Consider the following 23,061-nt stretch of genomic DNA (forward strand, 5'->3'; position numbering starts at 1 on the left):
CCTATACTGCTCATGATTCTAGAATGTAACATGGATTCTATTGTGTATCAGAGGGTGCTTGAAGAAATGTGAGACCATCTGTAAAAAAAAAGAAAAACTGAAGCAGAATCCTTGAACATGCCAATGACCCAGAAAATACCAGTAAAAGGACTGACTGAAAATTAAGAAAGGGAAACTCCTGGGCTGAGTCAAAGCCCAGATCTTCATCTTGAGTTCCTGTGGGATGACAAGATAGTCTTCAAAGATCTTACAATTGAAAATGAGGATTGGAGCAAAGTTTTCTCAGACTGATGTCAGAGACTTCAGATGGCTATGAGAAGCCTATTGCTGAAGTTTTTTCAACCAAAGGGGGTAACACTTGGCTTTTTCAGTTGTCTACACCCGCTTATCTCCAGCGATCTTTGGGCCAGAGGTGGGGTAAACCCTGGACAGGTTGCTGGTCCATCACAGGGCAACGGTTGGGCAAACAACCGTGCACTTATGCAATCACACTTAAAGGAAATGTAAAGAGACCACTTAATCTAAGTTATTTTTTTCTGACCATGGGCAGAAGCCAAAGTACCCAGAGAGAACCCAAGCATCCACAGGGAGAACATCCATTAGAATCCAGGCAGACATTTGAACCCAGGACCTTCTTAAAGCAAGGCAACAGTGCCACCGACTGTGCAAATGTGCATTCCCTAGGTAGAAAATACATTTTACTGATATCTTTGGTTTAATGAACAAAAGGAGGTTCAATTTTGTTTTTTAACCAAATGTTTTGCCAGGGATAAAAAACTACAATTAAACATTGATATGTGGACATTTTTAACAAAGAACTGAATGCTTCATGGCATGTTAACATTTTATCATGACTGTAGTTTATTAGTTTATACATATTCAGAGTATGTACATTATTCACTAAACAGCTAGACATAACTGCAGGTCAATTTACTACAGATTAAAGATGTTACAGGAAATGTGATTTTTTTTTTAAATCAATGTAAATCTTATATTTGGATACTTAGGTTGGTTTGTCATATAATAATAAACTAAAGGCTGGTCATTCTCAATGCAAAGCTGCAGGCGTCTGGTTAGATGAGGCTTCACTTGTCTTTCATTAGTTTTATTCAGTTCTGCTCAGTTTAATCCACATTTCACGTTCTTGTGTGGTTCTATAAAATAAGTAGGTAAAACTAAGTTCACTAATTAGAATCTGACAAATTCTGTGCAAAAAAAATGTCATCAAATGTCTTTCACAAAATTAGAAACAGAGCAAAGTTTATTAGCCAATAATGAGAGATAAACTAAATCCTATAGAGACCATTTTTGATAGAGTATATGATAACATTTGCACACATGTATGCAAATCTACACAAGCCTAATGCAAATATGCAACATCCTATGATATATTAGCTAAACACAACTTAAGTTAACAGTTAAGTTAACATTATGACACTTTCAATGTACATAGCGACTTTCCAGTCATACAACCACTCAAAGCACTTTAAACTAGAGCCACATTCACAAACGTGCACCGATATGCAGATCAGTAGTCAAGTTGACGGAGGAGGGACATCAGCATGTGGAGGAGAATGCTGGAATTGAACCCACAACTTTTGGAAAGTAAAAGCAACTACAGGTCCTTCTCAAAATATTAGCATATTGTGATAAAGTTCATTATTTTCCATATTTTAATACAAAAAACGTCAACCTTCAAATAATCATGTACAGTTATGCACTCAATACTTGATCGGGAATCCTTTGGCAGAAATGACTGCTTCAATGCGGCGTGGCATGGAGGCAATCAGCCTGTGGCACTGCTGAGGTCTTATGGAGGCCCAGGATGCTTCGATAGCGGCCTTTAGCTCATCCAGAGTGTTGGGTCTTGAGTCTCTCAACGTTCTCTTCACAATATCCCACAGATTCTCTATGGGGTTCAGGTCAGGAGAGTTGGCAGGCCAATTGAGCACAGTGATACCATGGTCAGTAAACCATTTACCAGTGGTTTTGGCACTGTGAGCAGGTGCCAGGTCGTGCTGAAAAATGAAATCTTCATCTCCATAAAACTTTTCAGCAGATGGAAGCATGAAGTGCTCCAAAATCTCCTGATAGCTAGCTGCATTGACCCTGCCCTTGATAAAACACAGTGGACCAACACCAGCAGCTGACACGGCACCCCAGACCATCACTGACTGTGGGTACTTGACACTGGACTTCTGGCATTTTGGCATTTCCTTCTCCCCAGTCTTCCTCTAGACTCTGACACCTTGATTTCCGAATGACATGCAGAATTTGCTTTCATCCGAAAAAAGTACTTTGGACCACTGAGCAACAGTCCAGTGCTGCTTCTCTGTAGCCCAGGTCAGGCGCTTCTGCCGCTGTTTCTGGTTCAAAAGTGGCTTGACCTGGGGAATGCGGCACCTGTAGCCCATTTCCTGCACACGCCTGTGCACGGTGGCTCTGGATGTTTCTACTCCAGACTCAGTCCACTGCTTCCGCAGGTCCCCCAAGGTCTGGAATCGGCCCTTCTCCACAATCTTCCTCAGGGTCCGGTCACCTCTTCTCGTTGTGCAGCGTTTTCTGCCACACTTTTTCCTTCCCACAGACTTCCCACTGAGGTGCCTTGATACAACACTCTGGGAACAGCCTATTTGTTCAGAAATGTCTTTCTGTGTCTTACCCTCTTGCTTGAGGGTGTCAATAGTGGCCTTCTGGACAGCAGTCAGGTCGGCAGTCTTACCCATGATTGGGGTTTTGAGTGATGAACCAGGCTGGGAGTTTTAAAGGCCTCAGGAATCTTTTGCAGGTGTTTAGAGTTAACTCGTTGATTCAGATGATTAGGTTCATAGCTCGTTTAGAGACCCTTTTAATGATATGCTAATTTTGTGAGATAGGAATTTTGGGTTTTCATGAGCTGTATGCCAAAATCATCCGTATTAAGACAATAAAAGACCTGAAATATTTCAGTTAGTGTGCAATGAATCTAAAATATATGAATGTTAAATTTTCATCATGACATTATGGAAAATAATGAACTTCATCACAATATGCTAATTTTTTGAGAAGGACCTGTATAAACTGTGGAGATATATCCGTTCTAGAATTGCGCCGCTCAAGGTGGCAGCAGGTTGGAGTAGTTCTGTTACTTTTGATTCTGATTTATTCTTTTTTGGGAACTATTCCTCTTGTGGTGGATACAGTTGATTTTTTTTGTATGACTGTCCACTCCGGTGTCGGATGCTGTGCAGCTTGGAGGATTTTTCTTGATACTTTCTATTTTTGGACATTTGTTATGATGCATTGCCATGGCAACGGGGTTGTTTCTTACAACCGGGAGCAGCTGATTAATATCTCAAAAGTTCAAATAATACTTCAACTACAACCCCAAATCCCTGATGAGTTGAAAAGGAGACGCCGTGGATGCAGAGCAGGAGCTAAGAGAAGAAAGAGAAGGAGGAAGTTCAAACCATCTCTTCCGTCGATTTTGATGGGCAATGTGAGATCGTTGGGAAACAAGTTGGATGAACTCCAAGCCCTACAAAGGACCAAGCCAGATTACAGGGCATGCAGTATTATGTGTTTTACTGAGACATGGCTGCAGGATCATATCCCCGACTCCAGCGTCTCTCTGCCGGGCTTTTTAACCATACGAGCAGACAGAGACTTAAAGAGGAGCAGCAAATGTAAAGGAGGTGGACTGGCAGTACTTGTGAACAACAGATGGTGTAATCGAGGACATGTTACTGTGAAGTGTCATCTCTGCAGTCCAGATATTGAACTGTTGGCAGTACGTTTTCGTCCATATTATTTACCCAGAGAGTTCACCAGTGTTATTTTGGTAACAGTTTACGTTCCACCTTCCGCTGTTGCTGACACTGCATGTGATGCCATCAGCTCAGTTGTTGCTAAGCTACAGACACAAAACCGCAATGCTTTTGTGGCAATTTCTGGTGATTTTAACCATGCTTCACTCTCTGCTACACTTCCAACGTTTCAACAGTTTGTCAGCTGCTCTACCAGAGAAAACAAAACATTGGATTTGTTTTATGCAAATGTCAAGGACTCATACATCTCTACAGGACAACCTCCTCTAGGCAAATCAGATCACAATCTTGTTTTTCTCCGCTCAAAATATAAGACCCTTGTTCAGAGGCAACCTGTAATAAAGAGGACTGTGAGAAAATGGTCACAGGAAGCTGAAGAAGCTCTGCAAGGTTGCTTTGAGGCTACAGACTGGGACGCACTGTGCCAGCCACATGGAGAGGACATCAATGCCATGACTGAGTGTGTAACCGACTATATAAACTTTTGTGTGGATAACATCATCCCCACCAGAACCGTGAGATGCTTCCCCAATAACAAACCTTGGATCACCAGTGACCTGAAGGACCTGCTTAACAAGAAAAAAAAGAGCCGTCAGAGAGGGAGACAGAGAATTATTGAGGAGTTTACAGAAGCAACTTAAAGTCAAGATAAGAGACAGCAAGGAGGTGTACAAGAAGAAGCTGGAGAGCAAGCTCCAGCAAAACAATATCAGAGATGTGTGGACATGGATGAAGAAGATCACAGGCTTCAAGCAGAAGGATGATCAGACCGATGGAGGTCTGGACAGAGCCAATGAACTGAACACATTCTTCAATAGGTTCAGTTCAGAAACAAGCTCAGCATCCTCCTCTCCTGTTCACAGCCAAACAGACATTCCATCTTCCTTTGACCCACAGGAACCACAGCTGTCCAGTAACACCTCACATTTTTTATCTTCCACCTCAGCCCTAGACCCTTCTACATGTTTGCCATCAACCATATCAGAAGATGCTGATGCTTCCTTTGCTTCCCCCTTCCACCTGTGTGTCTCAAGAAGTCAGGTGAAGATGCAACTGGAGAGACTGAATAGGAATAAGGCTGCAGGTCCAGATCATGTCAGCCCTAGAGTCCTGAAGGCCTGTGCAGAGCAGCTCTGTGGGATTCTGCAGCACCTCTTCAACCTTAGCCTGGCCCAGAAGAAGGTTCCAGTGTTGTGGAAGACCTCCAGTCTTGTTCCGGTACCAGAGAAAACTCACCCATCAGTCCTCAATGACTATAGACCTGTTGCCCTGACATCTCACATCATGAAGGTCCTAGAGAGACTCCTGTTGGCCCACCTGAGTAAGCAAACAGTAAACCATCAGGACCCCCTTCAGTTTGCTTATCACTGTGGAGTTGGAGTTGAAGATGCCATCAAACACCTGCTTCAACAAACCCATTGTAATCTGGACAAAGCCAGCAGCACTGTGAGGATCATGTTCTTTGATTTCTCCAGAACATTTAATACAATCCAACCTGATTTGCTTTGTCAGAAACTCCAGAAGACTCAGGTGGAGGCCTCAACAATCTCCTGGATCAAAGACTACCTGACAAACAGACCACAGTTTGTGAGACTGAAGGGTTGAGAGTCTAACCAGGTAGTCAGCAGCACAGGAGAACCACAGGGGACTGTACTCTCACCATTCCTTTTCACTCTGTACACCTCAGACTTCCAGTACAAGACAGACTCCTGTCATCTGCAGAAATACTCGGATGATTCTGCAGTCGTGGGGTGGATCAGAGATAGACAAGAAGATGAGTACAGGAAGGTGGTGGACCACTTTGTGTCATGGTGTGGAAACAATCATCTCATTTTGAACGTGACTAAAACAAAGGAGATGATTGTAGATTTTAAGAGAAACAGGAATAAGTCAAAAACGATTTCCATCATGGGAGAAGAAGTGGAGGTGGTGGAGGAGTATAAATACCTCGGTGTTCACCTGGACAACAGACTAGAGTGGAGATGCAACTGTGAAGCCATCTACAAGAAGGGACAGAGCAGACTGTACTTCTTGAGGAAGATTAGGTCCTTTGGTGTTTGCAGCAAGATGCTGCATATCTTCTATAAGTCTGTGGTGGAAAATCTGATCTCTTCTCCATCATCTGCTGGCGAAGCAGCATCAGAACCGGGGACTTAAAAAAGCTCAACAAGCTGATAAAAAAGGCTGGATCTGTTCTGGAGACTCCTCTGGAACCTCTGGAGATCATTGTGGAAAGAAGGATTCTTCATAAACTGAAGAACATTATGGAGAACCCTGAGCATCCTCTTCATCAGACTGTCCTACAACAACAGTGTCTTCAGTCAGAGGCTTCTTCAGATCTGCTGTAAGACGGAGCGCTACAGGAGATCTTTCCTGCCCACAGCCATCAGCATCTACAACGACTCTTTGAAGAAACCTGCATGATATGAGCTATAACAACATTTAATTTCCCTTTGGGATTAATAAAGTATTTTTGAATTGAATTGAATTGAATATATATACTTACAGTAGTACAGATTTACATGTACTACTTTGAAGAACCTCAACTACTATATTTTAGATTCTTCCAAATAGCCTCCCTTTGCTCTGATTCCTGCTTTGCTCTCTTGGCGTTCTCTCCATGATCTCCATGAGGTGGTCGCCTGGAATGGTTTACCAGCGAGTCTTGAAAGAACTTCCCAGAGGTTCATTGAGAGAAGGTCAAAGGTTAATATTTCAGTCATCACAGCGAAGGGTGGCTACTTTAAGGAATCTAAAATATAAAACATATTAAAAGTTATTTTACAATCTTTTGTTTGCTACATAATTACATATGTGTTCATTCACAATTTTGATGCCTTCAGTGAAAATCTATGAACAATGTAAATAGTCATAAACATAGAAAATCATCCGAATTTTTGGAAAGCAGCATTTATGTATGAACATTTATATGACAACAATTTTATTTAGAATGAATTTGTGTGTTGGTTGTCCATAGGTTCAATAACTGATAATGTAAATATGTCAATAAAAAGTTAGATTGAAATAACAAAGAAGATGCCTGCGTTTGACAGTTTTACATGTTCACTACGAATAGAATGATGTTTACACTGTTTAATCCTACTCCTTATTAGAAATAGTTATTTGGTTTATAAATGAATAATGTCAGAATCAACCAACATACGTTAATTACTAAATACAAGCAAACATAAAACAAATACCCCATCAATGCAATACTTTACACTATGTATTTGACACCCTAATAAATACTATACATCTTTAAATTTAATGTGATCCTTAAATGTTAACACCAGTCAGATAAGTATTTTCGAATTATATTTGGCACCAGTTTGTCCCTTACATTAATCCCAACCTATGTTGTTTTGTGTCTTAATGTGTTCACAAAAACGTTCAATATCTCTAACACTTTTGGCTCCTTTTTGCAATAAATACAGTGTTTACGATGAACCACCACTAATGTTTCCTCAGACATCCACACAGTAACTTAAATACAGCAGCACCAGAAGAAAAACAGCTTAAAATGAAATGAAGGCTTTACCCAGTTTTACATCGTTGGGGGATTGGAGGTCAATACTTATTTTTGCACCTTTTCTATTAGATATGTGTAAATTGTAAATTTGTATATTCTGTAATGCAAAAACAAAACCAAAGAGCAAAGTGTACCGGAGTCAAATTCCTTGTTTGTATGTACGAACTTGTCAATAAAGTTGATTCTGATTCTAAAAAGATACAGTTTCTGTTTTGGCGAACTTTCACCAGCAGGTGGGGATAGACTCCAGGCTTTAATGCTACACCGTTTAAAGGAGCAGCATCCATTGAAACATGAGTGGCGCTAAAGAGTTTAAACTATGCTCAGCTCTGGCTTTTTTTTTTATTGTTTTTCTTCTTCTCTAACACAATAAGTTAATACCGAGACAAGAACTAATTACAACTTCAAACCTTACTTATTTAATTTACTTTTGTAAAGTTTGGATATTTTATCTTCCAGAGTCGTCTGTAACTAACACTAACCCTCTCCTAACCAGTACGATTTAAAATGTCTTTACATAACCCGGTTTAGTTCCAAGGTATGTTCACTTTGACGTGTCAGTTGAGTAATTGTGCGTGTGTTAATAGGTGACGCTGTGACGTATCTCATATACGCATCGCTCGTTTTGTATTACACGATTTGACCCGTGGGCGGGGTTGTTCCGATTCCCTACAGTTCACCATGAGCTGTACGGCGAACGCGATGACTCAAAACGAGCGAACCCAAAGCAGTTAGACAAGAAAACGCTGGAGACGTTTGGCGCGGCTGATAGACGACTACCTGCTGGCGGTGGAGCGGGAAAGATCGTCCGTCTGTGTCTGCTATTTTGTCTGGGGAGTTAGGAGTAACAGGTGCCGGCAGCTAGCTTTCAGTTTATTATCTCTGGAAAGACGTCTTATCGGAGCTTGCTTTACGCAAGCAGACGGAAATAGTTAGAAAATGCCTCCCATCGAAAATGACACCGGCAAAAATGCACTAAAGAGTCAGATACAGCAGTTGATTGACTCCAATCGAGTGGTGGTCTTCAGCAAAAGCTACTGTCCATATTGTGTCCAGGTAAGTATTTTACATTGTACCTAATTTAGTGAACCATGACGATCCCGGTCGGAAACGTAGAGATTTTCTCTTGCGAACTACACGGGATGGGCTCGGCCTAATTGCTGGAGCTTTGCCTCGATGCAGCAAACGGCCTCTGTCTCTTTAAGACCCAGCACAAACTTCATATAGTTTATCTGTAGGTTCACGTCTCTAAACGAGGTAGTTGATCTGAAACGGAGCTGGGGGGGTATGTTGCAAACACACTTGCCTTTATATGACAAAAAAACAACTTTAGCTTGCATAATATCTTGCCCTCGACATACTTGAAGTAATTTTCCCCTGAAGTTCACAGGCATGTCTAGTTGAAGTCAACTCTCCTCAGGTGTTTGTGACATCCCGGCGTATTACAAGTGTCACACCTTTACGTAAAGAGTTCTTGCAGATAAAAAAAAATACTTTTGGTAATTATAATTAAAATAAAGAGTGAAGAAAACATGCTGGTCCACATTTTTCTGAAAAGTGTGGCATGTATTTGTATTCGGCTGCTCCTTTGCTACTATTACTGTCTTTTCGGGTGCTAAAGAGGCACATTTTTGCCCATTTTCTTTACAGATTAGCTTGTGTGCTGTGTAATTTGAGGGTAAGGGTCTATGAACTGCAGCTTGGGTTTTGCCACAAACTCTAAATACACAGGTGAACACACGCTTCCGCCTGTAGACACACACCTGCAAAACAAGCTAAAGTAGACTGAAGGTTTGTTAATACATTTCTAACAGATGGAGAGACATGCTTTCTGGTCACATGATCATTTCCTATGATAATAATTACAGTTTGAACCTTTTCTGAACAAGACACAACAGCCCAGACTCTCTAACCTTGCCAGCATCTTCATTCTTGTCAGGCAGATTCATCTAGAGGAATTGGACCACATTAAGTGGTCATGACATGGTCCTGGTAGCAGAGCCTAAAAATGTAGATTTAAATGAGTTCTTAGTCAGGTTTAGATCTTCTTTCCTCTCTGAAACAGTTCAGACTCTGGAGTAAACACCATCTGATGGCTTTCAGCCGTCTTATAGAAATATTAATCAAGGACACTTTAAAAATGACAAGAATGGAAAATAAATACACAGAATTGGTCAATCTCCTTCAGTCTTGCTGTAATTTGGAATATGTATAAAGTTGTGCTGAAGAAGACTCAAAATGTAAATATCAATTCATTTAATTAAAACTCTGAAAATAAGAGTACAATAAATGAAAATAAAGCCATATCTTCTGTCTTCTGTGCAGTTTGTAGTTTTTCTGATGTTTGGAGCCTGTGAATTATAAAAATGAAACGGTTCTTTTTGTGAATAAATATAAATACGCAATGAAAATAAACCGAGCCATCTGGAAACATTGCTATAAAAATGTTTTGCATATTGAAAAGGAAAATGTGTCAAATCTTTGCATAAGGAATTCATTATTGGTGATGTGAATCTGCTATGCTACCTTTGCAAATATAATTCCACATATAGAATATTTTATTATAAGGCAACAAATGGATTTTGGATCATTTCAAAGTTGGTTAAAACAGTTTTTGTTTGCAGGTGAAGAACCTGTTCAAGGAACTGAAAATCGAGTGTAATGTGATGGAGTTGGATCTCATGGGTAAGACTAAAGATTGTTTATTCTCACTTTGGTTTTGAGATGACACGGTTGACCTCTGCAGGGCTGACTTGAAACTGGCCACGTCTAAAATTCAGCTGCTAGCATACTAGATTCAGTAGATGAAGAAACATAACCCTGTTGGGTCAATTAAAGCCCATTTCCTGTTATCAAGTTTGAAACCACTCCCATGTTAACGCAGGCTGATGCTATGGTTACTGGTAGCAGCACACAGCGGGCAGCACCGACCAATCACCTGGGACACCGGGGAAGCGCGGACCAACAGAACTCGGTCATTGGGCTGTCTGTGTTCCTGAAGCTAACATTTAAATGGATAGTGTTAGCTTATGTCTGGGAGGTTTACTACTTCATTGTTGCAGATACAGGAGCTTTACATCAGTGTCGTCGTGTTAGCTTGTATCTAGCGTGTGGCATCATCCAGCATTTTGCTCTTTCCTGTCCGTCTGCCTCATAGGGAAACAACGCTTGTCGGCTGAAGACGGTTGCATGTTTGTTCGTTTTTTCTGGCCCTGTTTGGCTGAGTTGAACATTTCCAGCTGCAGCTCAGATCAAGAAAACTTTCTGCACTGTATTGTCAGTATTTCAGTACAGTCTTCAAACTTTAGAAGCTGCTGCAGAGCCTTGGTAACCACATGCAATATAAAGAGTTAGTTGCATAAATCTGGAAAGGAATGTATGTAAAGGCATAAAGTTGATAACACATTAAGAAGTCAGGGGTTTTGTTGAGCCACTCGTGAATGTTGTATTTTGGATGAGGGTGTGGTCCTATGAGGAGCACCAGCTGCTGCACCATCAGCTGCTGCACCATCAGCTGCTGCAGGTAAAAAACAATGCTTAAGCTAAGGTAACTGCATTAACAATTAAAGTATCTTGTTTTATTTATTCCTGATTATGCTGAACATACCAAAGGAGACCAGAGTGGGGGTTGATAGACCTGCTAACTGCATTACTCTGCTGGAAACATACAAAATACACGCTAAGTTCAGCAAGAGCCTTCCTCCAAACTGGGAGAAATATTTTTATGTGCAAATATTAGTTTTAGCTGTTAGTTGAGAGACATTACAGCTGGCAATTATTTCTGTTCCATTCGTTTGTTCATCCAAGTCTAAAGCTCCTTCATGACACTTGAACAGCAAATGCTTTATTATTCAGTACATGTTGGTTAGATGTACATGTGTCTTCACTTACCTGTGGTGCTTAGTTCTGTTTTATTCTCTCCTGTTGTCTTTTCTCACATAAACTGTAGATAACAGCTGAAAAAAGCCAGCCGCTCTTGTTCACATTTGAATTGTTTCAGCAACATAAAAGAACATTTTGCTTTATTTAGGCCACGTTTGTAACTACAGTCACAGATGGAAGAATTGCGTAGGATATTTCAAACAGAGGCCCTGTCCCAATACTCGCACTTCCACCCTGGAGTCCCTGAATTGTGCGTTCCTGTTGATGGGTTCGAGTGCGTAGTGTGTCCCAATCCTCCAGAGGGGTCCTTAGCCCCGCCCCCTTTGTGCCCTCAATCCACACTTTGGTGAAGCCCGCATCTAAGTGGACTGCGCCGAAGTATACTACCCACAATTCACAGTTGCAGTTCCGTTGCAGAGGTGCAAGTCGATGATGTAACTCCTACTGTCCCAATTCTCCAATTTTGCAGCTTATAACCTGCACACTTCAACCCCTACATGCACTTGTACAAAGTACACCCTTCATAGAGGGGTGTAGTGTGGGTATTGGGACAGGACCAGTATAAATCGAGTGTTCATCCCCAAACAGACTGCCTTTTAAATAAGCTGCCTTATCTTTTCATTCACTACTTGGCTTCAATGAATTCACGTCTCAAAAATGAGAGCTCAAGTTGAGTGTTTATGTCAACGTGTTCATGCAAAAACCTGAAGCATACAATTGATTGTTTTACAGGAACTGTTTGTCTCTTTGCAGCTTGTTAAGCTGATTGTTGTCTCCATCACAGCAAAGTGTTGCATTATTGCTCTGATCAAACATTATCTGGAATTTTAGCCCCTTTTCTGTGTGAAGTAGTCATTATGACATCAGCACAATATAAAACCTGAGGCTTTCTCTACAAGGTGACAGATCTGGTGGAGAAGAAGAGCTCCATGTTCTTCTGTTCTGAGTGTTTGGCATTTCATTGGCTCATGACGGAGACCTGGCGTCAGTACTGCACTCATACAATAACCCTTCTGTCCAGAGAATGGAACCAACTACCAGGAGATGTTGCTCGAGATGACTGGACAGAGAACCGTTCCTCAGGTCTTCATCAACAAGACGCATGTCGGTGGTTGTGACAAAACGATGCAGGTGAGGATCAAATGTCTTCGGTACATCTGATCTCATTGACTGACTTATTGTTTATTCCGTGTCCAAATTTTAAACGGTTCCTTTGTTTCTCAGCTCAGTTGGAAAGTCTAACCTTTTCTCTCTCATACGACTCAGTGGGATATAAACAAGTAACTGGGCTGTAATGGTTAAATCTAGGTGTGATCTAATGGTTTTTGTACGATCGTTACATTTGACCTGCATTGTGTTGATGTTTGCCTCAGGCTCATAAAGACGGCAGCCTACAGCAGCTTCTCAGCGGAGAACCTGAAGCATATGACTACGACCTGATTGTCATCGGAGGAGGATCTGGAGGCCTGGCCTGCTCCAAGGTGATGTTCTGGTTTGTTTGCCGGGCAAATGTTTCAACAGTAACACTCCGTCTGTAACTCTGAAACCAAAGCTAAACTTGCAGTTCTCTTGTCATGTGACTTCTTGTGCTCAGCTCTTACGATTTCAAAGAGGATGGAAAATGTAAACTTTTTAATAAATACAAACTTTACAACACAGTAGTGATAACATTGGGCCCACTGACTACAGGAAGCAGCCTTACTGGGGAAGAAGGTCATGGTGTTGGACTATGTCGTCCCCACACCAAAGGGAACCACCTGGGGTAAGCTGCGCTCTGAGCTAAACAATGAAATCTTGTCTGGTAGCCAGCATAAAGTCTGCATGATTGTTGCCTTTATCAGGTCTTGGTGGAACTTGCGTGAACGTTGGCTGTATTCCAAAGAAGCTGATGCACCAGACGGCTTTGTTGGCTACAGCAATCGGAGACGCACGGAAGTTTGGTTGGGAGTTAGGTGAATCAGGTGAGACTGCCGATCCCTGAGATCTTAACACCTGCTGGCTGTGTTACAGACAGTTTCTTCAGGAGGAACCTGTGTATAACCGAATGTCTGTCTGTTCTCAGTGAAACACAACTGGGAGACGATGACGACGGCAGTGAACAGTTATATTGGCTCACTGAACTGGGGCTACAGGGTGGCACTGAGAGATAAGAACGTCAACTATGTCAACGCTTACGCAGAGTTCATTGAACCCCACAAAATCAAGGTAAATGACCAATCTAAGGAAGCATTTTTACTATAGTATCTGTACCCCCTGACCTCAGCATTTTGACACATCAAAACCACAAACTTAATTGTATTTTATTGGAATTGTATGTGCTAGACAAACACAAAGTAGTTCATACATAAGTTGGAAGGAAAATGCTGCATGTTTATTAAAATGTCAAGAAATAAAACTTTAAAATTGTTGCTGGCATAGGTATGCAGCCCAGTTTACCCTGGCATCCCTAAATAAAAACCACTGCAGCTTTTTGTGGTCAATTGAGACCTTCTGTGTTTTTTGTTTAAGCTCAGTATAAATCTGGCTGTTCTGTGAGGGCCTCAGAGGTTTTTTGGAGAACATTAGTGGACCAGAGGCATCATGGAGATCAAGGAGCACAACAGACAGGCTGTGGTGGATGCTTTTCTTTAGGAGGAACAGGGAAGCTACACAGAGATGGATGGAGGGATGGATGGAGGACGGGCTACTCTGGAAGAAAACTTGTTGAAGGCTGCAGAAGTTGGAAAACCTGAGAAGAGACTCATCCTAAATATCCAACCAGAGCTACAATGGAGTAGTTTAGATCAATGACTATTTGTCAGTCTGACCTTTTTAAAGATCAGACCTTCAGTAAGAATCTGTGGCAGTACTTAACATTTGATGTTCTAATGCACTTTGTTCCAATCTAAATTTGAGATACTTTGCAAAGAAGAATAGTCAACCGTGAAGGTCTGTGGATGTAAAGCCAGCTGAGACATATCCTGCTAGACTTGAAGATAGATTTCATTCAACAAAGAATATACTCATGTGGCTGAATACAAATTCATGCCACACTTTTCAGATTCTTGTGTAGTTCACTTTCTGTTGGTCTGTCACTTTTTTAAAAATTGCATTAAAGCTTCTAGTTGAAGATATAAAGTCTCTTGGTTTAGCCCTGCTTCTAGAGGTTCCAGAACACATTCAGATGTGTCTTTTTGGTTGGTATGGAAAAACACTTCATTTTATCACAGGTAGCTTCCAAAGTACTTTAGTCAAATCGTTTTTTGTATCGTTTCTGAAAACATGACTGTTTTCATTGTGGATTTTCTACTTGGTTTCCAGCTTCACATCAGGCACATCTCAGACACTCTGAGAACAGAATCTTGAATTCAATCAGAGCTCTGAGCGTTTTCCTTTGTGTTCTGACAGGCAACAAACAAACGAGGAAAGGAGACGTTTTACACAGCAGCCAGATTTGTCCTGGCCACAGGCGAAAGGCCACGATACCTGGGAATCCCCGGAGACAAGGAGTACTGCATCACCAGGTAGACAGTCTGCCAATGTAAGGTCTCTGTGATCATGTACTGCACCACAGCAGCTAACACCTAGAGTTGAGTCCCACTGGGTGGCCGCTGTAGGGAATGCTTTTCTTTGTGCGTTTGCACGGCTCTAATCTCAGTAAGCATTATAGTAGGGTGGACTCCTCTGTTTGGATCCACTACTCCCCTATTTGTCAGGTTTTCCAAGGTGACTATGCTGTGGCTTAATGCTGCTTGCCTTAAAGTGGCTGAATCGACTTTAGGTTTTAAAATGGGAATATTTTCAGAGCTGGAAGCTGCTACAGCAGGATTTTTAATAAGTTACTTTGCATTAATGTTGTTATAAAACCTATTGCTCTGCAGAGTTCATTGAATGTCCAAAAAAAAAAGGAAATGTCTTTTTAATCTGGTGTATTAAATGTGATTTAATGTGACAGATCAACACATTGGTGCATAATTGAGAATGAAAGGAAATGAGATATGGTTGTATTGCTTCATGTAGTTTTGTGCACCAACCCCTCTGTTTGTCCACTAGTGATGACCTCTTCTCGTTGCCCTACTGCCCGGGGAAGACCCTGGTTATCGGAGCGTCATACGTGGCCCTGGAGTGCGGCGGCTTCCTGGCCGGCCTCGGCCTCGACGTCACCATCATGGTGCGCTCCATCCTGCTGAGGGGCTTCGATCAGGACATGGCTAACCGCGCCGGAGAACATATGGAGACACACGATGTCAAATTCATTCGCAGATTTGTTCCAACAAAGGTTTGTGTGTGCTTCCTGAAATGTTGACTAATCTGTGACCTGCGCCGCGTTCTCGGTTTAAAATATGTCACTCTTGTACTTTACGTAACAGAGTTGCAAAGTAGTTGCTCTGTTGCAGACGTTTTTACTGTGTGTAACTCTGAATTGCGCCATCCTTGAAGCCAAGTTTCTGGCGGTAGATAAACATTTGCTTCTGATTTGTGCCAGATTGAGGAGCTGGAAGCTGGCAGCCCCGGCAGGCTGAGGGTGACGGCTAAGTCCACAGAAACAGACGAGATCATCGAGGACGAGTACAACACGGTACATGGTTCTATTATCAGTTCATCCTGCAGCCAACCCTCCATCTGCAGCACATCAATGCTGCTGCTTCTTACCTGTCTGTTAGGACTGTTAAATGATGACGCCTGGAAATATGAACATGTCCTTGTTTATTGTTTCTTCTTTGATTCAATCTTTTCCTTGTTGTATAATGAATCTTTATCACAATTATTACAAAGGTTATTGTTCTGGATCTATTTTGATTCTCTGTGTAAACATGTTGAGTCTGCTTTTAGCAGCAGCACACAAGCCTTGCTGCATCTTAAGATGAAGGAAGTGATTTGTTACCTTTGTTCCTGCTCTTTTTACATTTGGCCTCTCCTGTGCAAATAAATCAGCAACACTGAGGACTTCTTGTCACTAACCAGGTTCTCTCTGTTCCTCAGGTGTTGATAGCAGTGGGTCGAGATGCGTGCACCGACAAAATCGGCCTGGACAAGGCAGGCGTCAAAGTAAACCCAAAGTAAGTTCCCTTCATCTGCTCCGCTTCATGATTCTGTACATTCAGCCGCGTCACATGTGCTGAACTGTGCCTTTAAGACTCGGCGTACAGTCACTATGATTCAGCAGTTCTGATTAACCCTTGGCTCTCTGCTGGGCTAGTTAAAGCATGCTGGGGGATTTGTCAGGGAGATAAGAGCTGACGGGATGGTAAAGTGAGAATGCTGCTGTGTATATTGTGTCAGCATGTGGTTGCTATCAGGAAATGATTTACAAAAGTTACCTTCCTCTCTCCTTTCATTTTTGTTCGGCTATTCTCTCATGGCTTAATGCTGAAACGGCACGTAAGACGGATCCGATGGCAACAGATTGTTTCTGACTGGGAACACTTAGAACATGCAGGATTCGTTTTGTGAATAACTTGGCAGTTGATCTTGTGAGGCCAGCAGGGATTAAAAGAGCCTGAAGTCAGTGTAGTCATATGATCTGGTCTTATGACCATAACGATATTTAGAAGCTCACTTCCAGTTGGCGCCGCTGGGATCGGTGGGCCATTAATGGGCTTGGGTTCCAAGATGTGAAATATTAACAGTTATCTTTACAAATGCTACTACAGCTCTGTATCTGTGTGCTCCGAATGACCTTGGACCCACTTATTTATCTTTGCTGTGTCAGATGGAGGAATGTATGCAGTTCTCTTGTATTTCATGAACCATGTGACTAAAATCTAACGTCGTTGTCTCAAAGATGATTAGTTGTTTATTACTGGCTCATAGCAGGTCTTATTGGAGTATAATCTACCCTGCAACCACAAGCCTCTGTGTATTTTAATAGGATTTGATGTTGTAGACAAAGTGACGCACAATTATGAAGTATAGAGAAGATATTTAAAATGAAATGATTTATTTAGTTGTTTTTTTTTTCAGAATTAAAAAAATCAAGTCAATACTTTAAACTTCCTTTTGCTGCATTATTGCATAATTTTCAAGCCTTGCAGCAAGTTTGTAATAAATTTGGTCAGGACTTTGATTGGACCATTCTTACAGATGAATATGCTATGATTCAGTTTTGGCTGCGTTTGGTGTCATTGACCGGATGAAAGATGGACCCTACTGGTCCAGGATTGTCCAGTACTTTGCTCCTCCATCATAGCTTAAGATAGGACTGCCCTGACCCTGTTGAAGAAAAGAATTACCACAGCATAATGTTGGCCTTTTGTCACTGTAGGGACGGTGTGTTCAGTGTGTGTTAATGTTCATTAACACAGCGTTGTACACTGCTCAAAAAAATAAAGGGAACACTCAAATAACACATCATAGATCTGAATGAATGAAATATTCTCATTAAATAGTTTGTTCTGTACAAAGTTAAATGTTCTGACAACAAAATCAGACAAAAATCATCAATGGAAATCAAATTTATTAACCAATGGAGGCCTGGATTTGGAGTCACACACAAAATTAAAGTATAAAAACACACTAGAGGCTGATCCAACTTTGATGTAATGTCCTTAAAACAAGTCAAAATGAGGTTCAGTATTGTGTGTGGCCTCCATGTGTCTGTATGACCTCCCTACAACGCCTGGACATGCTCCTGATGAGATGGTGGATGGTCTCCTGAGGGATCTCCTCCCAGACCTGGACTAAAGCATCCACCAACTCCTGGACAGTCTGTGGAGCAACGTGACATTGGTGGATGGAGCGAGACATGATGTCCCAGATGTTCTCAATCAGATTCAGGTCTGGGGAACGGGCGGGCCAGTCCATAGCTTCAATGTCTTCATCTTGCAGGAACTGCTGACACACTCCAGCCACATGAGGTCTATCATTGTCCTGCATTAGGAGGAACCCAGGGCCAACCGCACCAGCATATGGTCTCACAAGGGGTCTGAGGATCTCATCTCGGTATCTAATGGCAGTCAGGTTACCTCTGGTGAGCACATGGAAAGAAATGCCACCCCACACCATTACTGACCCACTGCCAAACCGGTCATGCTGAAGGATGTTGCAGGCAGCAGATCTCTCTCCATGGTGTCTCCAGACTCTGTCACGTCTGTCACATGTGCTCAGTGTGAACCTGCTTTCATCTGTGAAGACCACAGGGCACCAGTGGCGAATTTGTCAATCCTGGTGTTCTCTGGTAAATGCCAAGCGTCCTGCACGGTGTTGGGCTGTGAGCACCACCTCCATTTGTGGACGTCAGGCCCTCATACCATCCTCATGGAGTCGGTTTCTAACCGTTTGTGCAGACACATGCACATTTGTGGCCTGCTGGAGGTCATTTTGCAGGGTTCTGGCAGTGCTCCTCCTGTTCCTCCTTGCACAAAGACGGAGGTAGTGGTCCTGCTGCTGGGTTGTTGCCCTCCTACGGCCTCCTCCACGTCTCCTGGTGTACTGGCCTGTCTCCTGGTAGCGCCTCCAGGTTCTGGACACTACGCTGACAGACACAGCAGACCTTCTTGACACAGCTGGCATTGATGTGCCATCCTGGATGAGCTGCACTACCTGAGCCACTTGTGTGGGTTGTAGAGTCCGTCTCATGCTACCACGAGTGTGAAAGCACCACCAACATTCAAAAGTGACCAAAAGATCAGTCAGAAATCATCGGTACTGAGAAGTGGTCTGTGGTCCCCACCTGCAGAACCACTCCTTTATTGAGTGTCTTGATAATCACCAAAGATTTCCTCCTGTTGTCTTTTTCATTTGAACAACAAGATGTGAAATTAATTGTCAATCAGTGTTGCTTCCTAAGTGGACAGTTTGATTTCACAGAAGTTTGATTTTCTTGGAGTTATATTGAGTTGTTTAAGTGTTCCTTTTATTTTTTTCAGCAGTGTATTAAAAACCCAAAGGAAATCTACTGAAGCTTGTGGTTGTAATCTGACAAACTGTGAAAGATGGTTCTAAGCACGTTTGAGAGACACCATAGTGATTCTCCAGCTGTGACACCGCTTCCTGTTTAGAGTCTACATTACTAAGAACAACACTGGATTAGTTTGGACAAAATGTTCTCATTGGCTGGTTCAAACAGGTGAGCTTTGTGAGGAGAAGCACATGGGTTAGTTATTGACTAAACCTTCCTGTCATCCCTGCCATGTGACTAAAGGATTAACACTGGGGTAATATTGGATGCACTATATAATATTCTGATTCCTTGTGTTAATGTGTGTGTATCTGATGCAGTGTCTGCATGTTCAATAGAGTCCATGTTGGCTTCAGTATTTGTGAACAAAGGAGCTTAAAATAAACAGGAACTTTCATTTTTATCAGAACCGTGTTTTAATGAACTTCTCCTTGGCATTTACATTGAATGATGAATTATACTTGACTTATGTCGTTCTTTGCTGTGGTGTCACATTTAAAGAAGCATTTGAAGTAAAATAATATAAAAAAACAACATCACTAGTTGTTAACCTCTGAACCATTCTCCAGGAATGGAAAGATTCCAGTGAACGATGAAGAGCAGACCAATGTGGCCCACATCTATGCCATTGGAGACATTCTGGAGGGAAAGTGGGAGCTGACGCCTGTTGCCATCCAAGCTGGGAGGTTACTGGCTCGTCGTCTCTACAGCGGATCAACTGTCAAGGTACTTCAGGTCCCACTGGCACCTCGGATCGAATCCGTCCTGTGGCCTGCCTCTAATCCCTACTGGATGGTTACTAATGTGATGCCCAGGCATCCTGACAAACAAATGTGTGTGTCTCTGCATAGTGTGACTACATCAACGTTCCTACCACGGTTTTCACCCCTCTGGAGTACGGTGCCTGCGGCCTGTCAGAGGAGAGAGCCACAGAGCTCTACGGACAGGACAACATCTCGGTGAATAACTTATTACAGCTCACCAGGTTCACCTGACTCTGAACACTGTCGGGTGTTTCTTGTGTTCAAACGGAGTTCAAATAAAGCCATGAAAATATGTTTCCAGTAATGATCTGACACGTTTCTTTTTAAATAAATCCAGAGTAGTAAATCTAAAGCAGTCTGATATAATCTGTTTGTAAGGTTCTGGGTAGAAAACGTAGCAGCTTTAGATCAAATATTAAGTATATTTACAACCTAATAAGGGATACAAGGTGGATAAACGTGTCCTCTATTGTTTCTGATCCTCTCTTTGCGACGGGTTCAGGTGTACCACAGCCTGTTCTGGCCTCTGGAGTTCACCGTGCCGGGCCGCGACAACAACCGATGCTACGCCAAGATCATCTGCAACACACTCGACAATGTACAGTTCCTCTGACTGTTCCAGTAGATTTATCCTGACGCTGAAGTAACCGCTAGCTTTAGCTGCTTCTTACTCCGGATTTATTGTCGTTCTCATCGTCACCTTCCAGGACAGAGTCATTGGGTTCCACTACCTGGGTCCAAATGCAGGGGAGGTGACGCAGGGCTTTGGTGTCGCCATGAAATGTGGTGCGACCAAGGAGCAGCTTGACACCACCATTGGCATCCACCCGACCTGTGCCGAGGTAAGAGAACAACTCAGAATGTCTTTATTTTTTTTATGGTATACATTTTTCTTTAAATATCTAAAACATTTAATTTCGTTTTGATTGAAATGATGATCCAAATTGAGTTCTTAAGCGTGCATCACAAAACGACCACGACAGACATGAGGCTTGATGAGGATTGTGACACTCCTTCCTGTTTGGGACCAGTAGCCATCTTCAGGCTGCTTTTATCGCCTATTACAGGATCTTTTAATTGTTATTAAGAAGATCTTGAGCTGAAGTGTGGATCGGTTCTTTAGTGGAGATGCGTGCTCTGTATTAGCTTAATAATGGAGCAGCATTACTCATTCATTATGTTAATGCCTAACAGTGCTAATTATGCACATTAACATGCTCTGGCTGTTTTACATCACATTTATTTTGCAACGTTTGTTCTGTCGAGGTTTTTAGACAGCTGTGAAAATTCCCAAATTTACTTGCAACAACCTATAATAATGCTCTGGGTTCTGTAATTCTGGGTTATTCGGTTCAGGTAGCGGCTTGAGTTAAATGTTTTTAAAGCAGGTGACCTATACAACCTGTTGACCCCTGGGATGAAGTTGCCGAACCTAAAGTTGTCTTTTATTGCAGCCGTGTTGCTTGTTGTCTGGAACCATTTGTGTTTATTTGCCTGTTTTTGGATCATGCTGCACTTCAACAAGGTTCTCAAAGCCTTTTGAAAATCAGGCCCACAGCATCACAGATCCTTTAATAATTGTGCTATTGATTTTTGCTAAACAAGTTATTGTTTTTTTTAACTAATGATTTTTTTTTTTTTGTCAGATTATGCTCCAAAAAAGATTCATTTATTTTGAGGCTCTTTTTTTTTTTTTTTTATCTTTACCTGATTTCCAACAAAGTTGCCTGCCTCTAGGCCGTTTACAAAGCAACATTTAGGTGATCATTTCCCCTTCTTCCTGTAGGTCTTCACTACCTTGCAGGTGACGAAGAAATCCGGTGGAGACATCACCCAGGCTGGTTGCTGAGGTTAAACCCTGCTTGTTTAGCGGGCTGCTCTCCTATCAGACTCCTGTCCTCTTGGTTCCCAGCCAGAGTTTACAGGGTGTTGGTTTGTCCTGATTATTTAATCTGGTGAAAGATGCTCTGATGGAGCAAAGAGGCGATCCAAAGCTCCAAGAGTCCAATATGAGGGTAGTCTGCTGAATGGCAGGGTTACTCTGCTGATGCTTCTGCTGGCCTCCACCAGCACCTTCTCAGAGGAGCTCCAGCACACTTCCTGTAGGGATGTGTGTGCTTGGACGGTTTCATGACGTCCTGGCCCGTAACCTAAGATACTGAGGTGGGCAAGGATCGATGTCTTTCTGCAGAGGTACCCGATGGTGGCTCGCAATCCTTCGTCCAAATCCCCAACTGCATCCTATTGTTATCCACCTTCTGCAAGCAGAGGATGCACAGACTGAAAACTGCTCGAGTTAATTTGTGGCTCTAGTGTGTGTGTGTGTGTGTGTGTGTGTGTGTGTGTGTGTGTGTGTGTACATCCCCATCATGATTCCACTTGGTCCTTTTACCTTGAATTCAACATCAGTCTGAAAGAAGAGAACATCTCTTCTTAGAACAGCCTGCAAACTCTCAACCCTTTTGTGACCTGATTTACAATTTTCTGACTGAATGAATGTCGGCCTGAGTTGTATTGACAGTTGATTTATCTTGTGTGTTCTCCCTCTGTATAGCCAGTGTGGGACATTGGTCCTCTGTATAAATGACATGTTTGTTGATGTCGAACTCGTGTAGACAGCTTCTTTCTCCACATTTAATAAAGGATGTACTCACCATTAACCTGTGTTAAACTGTCACTACTCAGATTGACACTGAATGTGAGGGGTCATTGACGAGGCTGTTGGGCAGTGGGTCATTTGAGTCTGTAAAATGTTTGATTCACAGATATTTACACAATTAAAGGAATGACTTTTTTTTTTCTTCACTTTTTGACATTAAATCAGACAAAACATTTCCCCTTTTAAGGTCAGTTAAGATTACCAAATTTGTCTGTTAAATATAAATATAGAAGTTTCCATACTTTAAGATTCATGACTTTGCATAATTTTGAAGACCCAAATGAAAGTAATGCCATGTCTTTTATAAGACTTGGCCTTATCATTTTGTAAATTCAGTAGAGGCATGACTGTGGCTTTATTTTTAAGGGAACATCTCAAAAACTACCCTCTGTAAAATCAAAAATTAGGGAACATGTAAGGAAGAGAACTCATTACCTGCATGTGCCCCGTTTATCTGTTCAGTTTTAAAACCCCTCAACAAAAGCAAAGGATCCTGTGAAGATGTTTGCTGAAACTGGTGTCATTCACAAGGAAATGAGTCC

General features: G+C 42.0%; 1 protein-coding gene across 1 annotated transcript; it reads left to right on the plus strand.

The window, feature by feature from the left end:
• Window positions 1–8,074: 8,074 nt before the first annotated feature.
• On the plus strand, window positions 8,075–22,207 carry txnrd3 (thioredoxin reductase 3). Its single transcript, XM_047348519.1, has 16 exons — window positions 8,075–8,391; window positions 9,960–10,020; window positions 12,239–12,348; window positions 12,591–12,698; window positions 12,907–12,979; window positions 13,059–13,178; window positions 13,280–13,422; window positions 14,605–14,720; window positions 15,250–15,475; window positions 15,683–15,775; window positions 16,180–16,256; window positions 19,666–19,822; window positions 19,948–20,055; window positions 20,363–20,458; window positions 20,568–20,702; window positions 21,647–22,207. Exons 1-16 carry the CDS (start codon window positions 8,275–8,277, stop codon window positions 21,707–21,709), a joined length of 1,803 nt encoding a protein of 600 aa, XP_047204475.1. The 5' UTR covers window positions 8,075–8,274; the 3' UTR covers window positions 21,710–22,207.
• The last annotated feature ends 854 nt before the right edge of the window (window positions 22,208–23,061 follow it).

This window comes from Girardinichthys multiradiatus, chromosome 20, assembly GCF_021462225.1.
Source record: "Girardinichthys multiradiatus isolate DD_20200921_A chromosome 20, DD_fGirMul_XY1, whole genome shotgun sequence".
NCBI lineage: Eukaryota > Metazoa > Chordata > Actinopteri > Cyprinodontiformes > Goodeidae > Girardinichthys > Girardinichthys multiradiatus.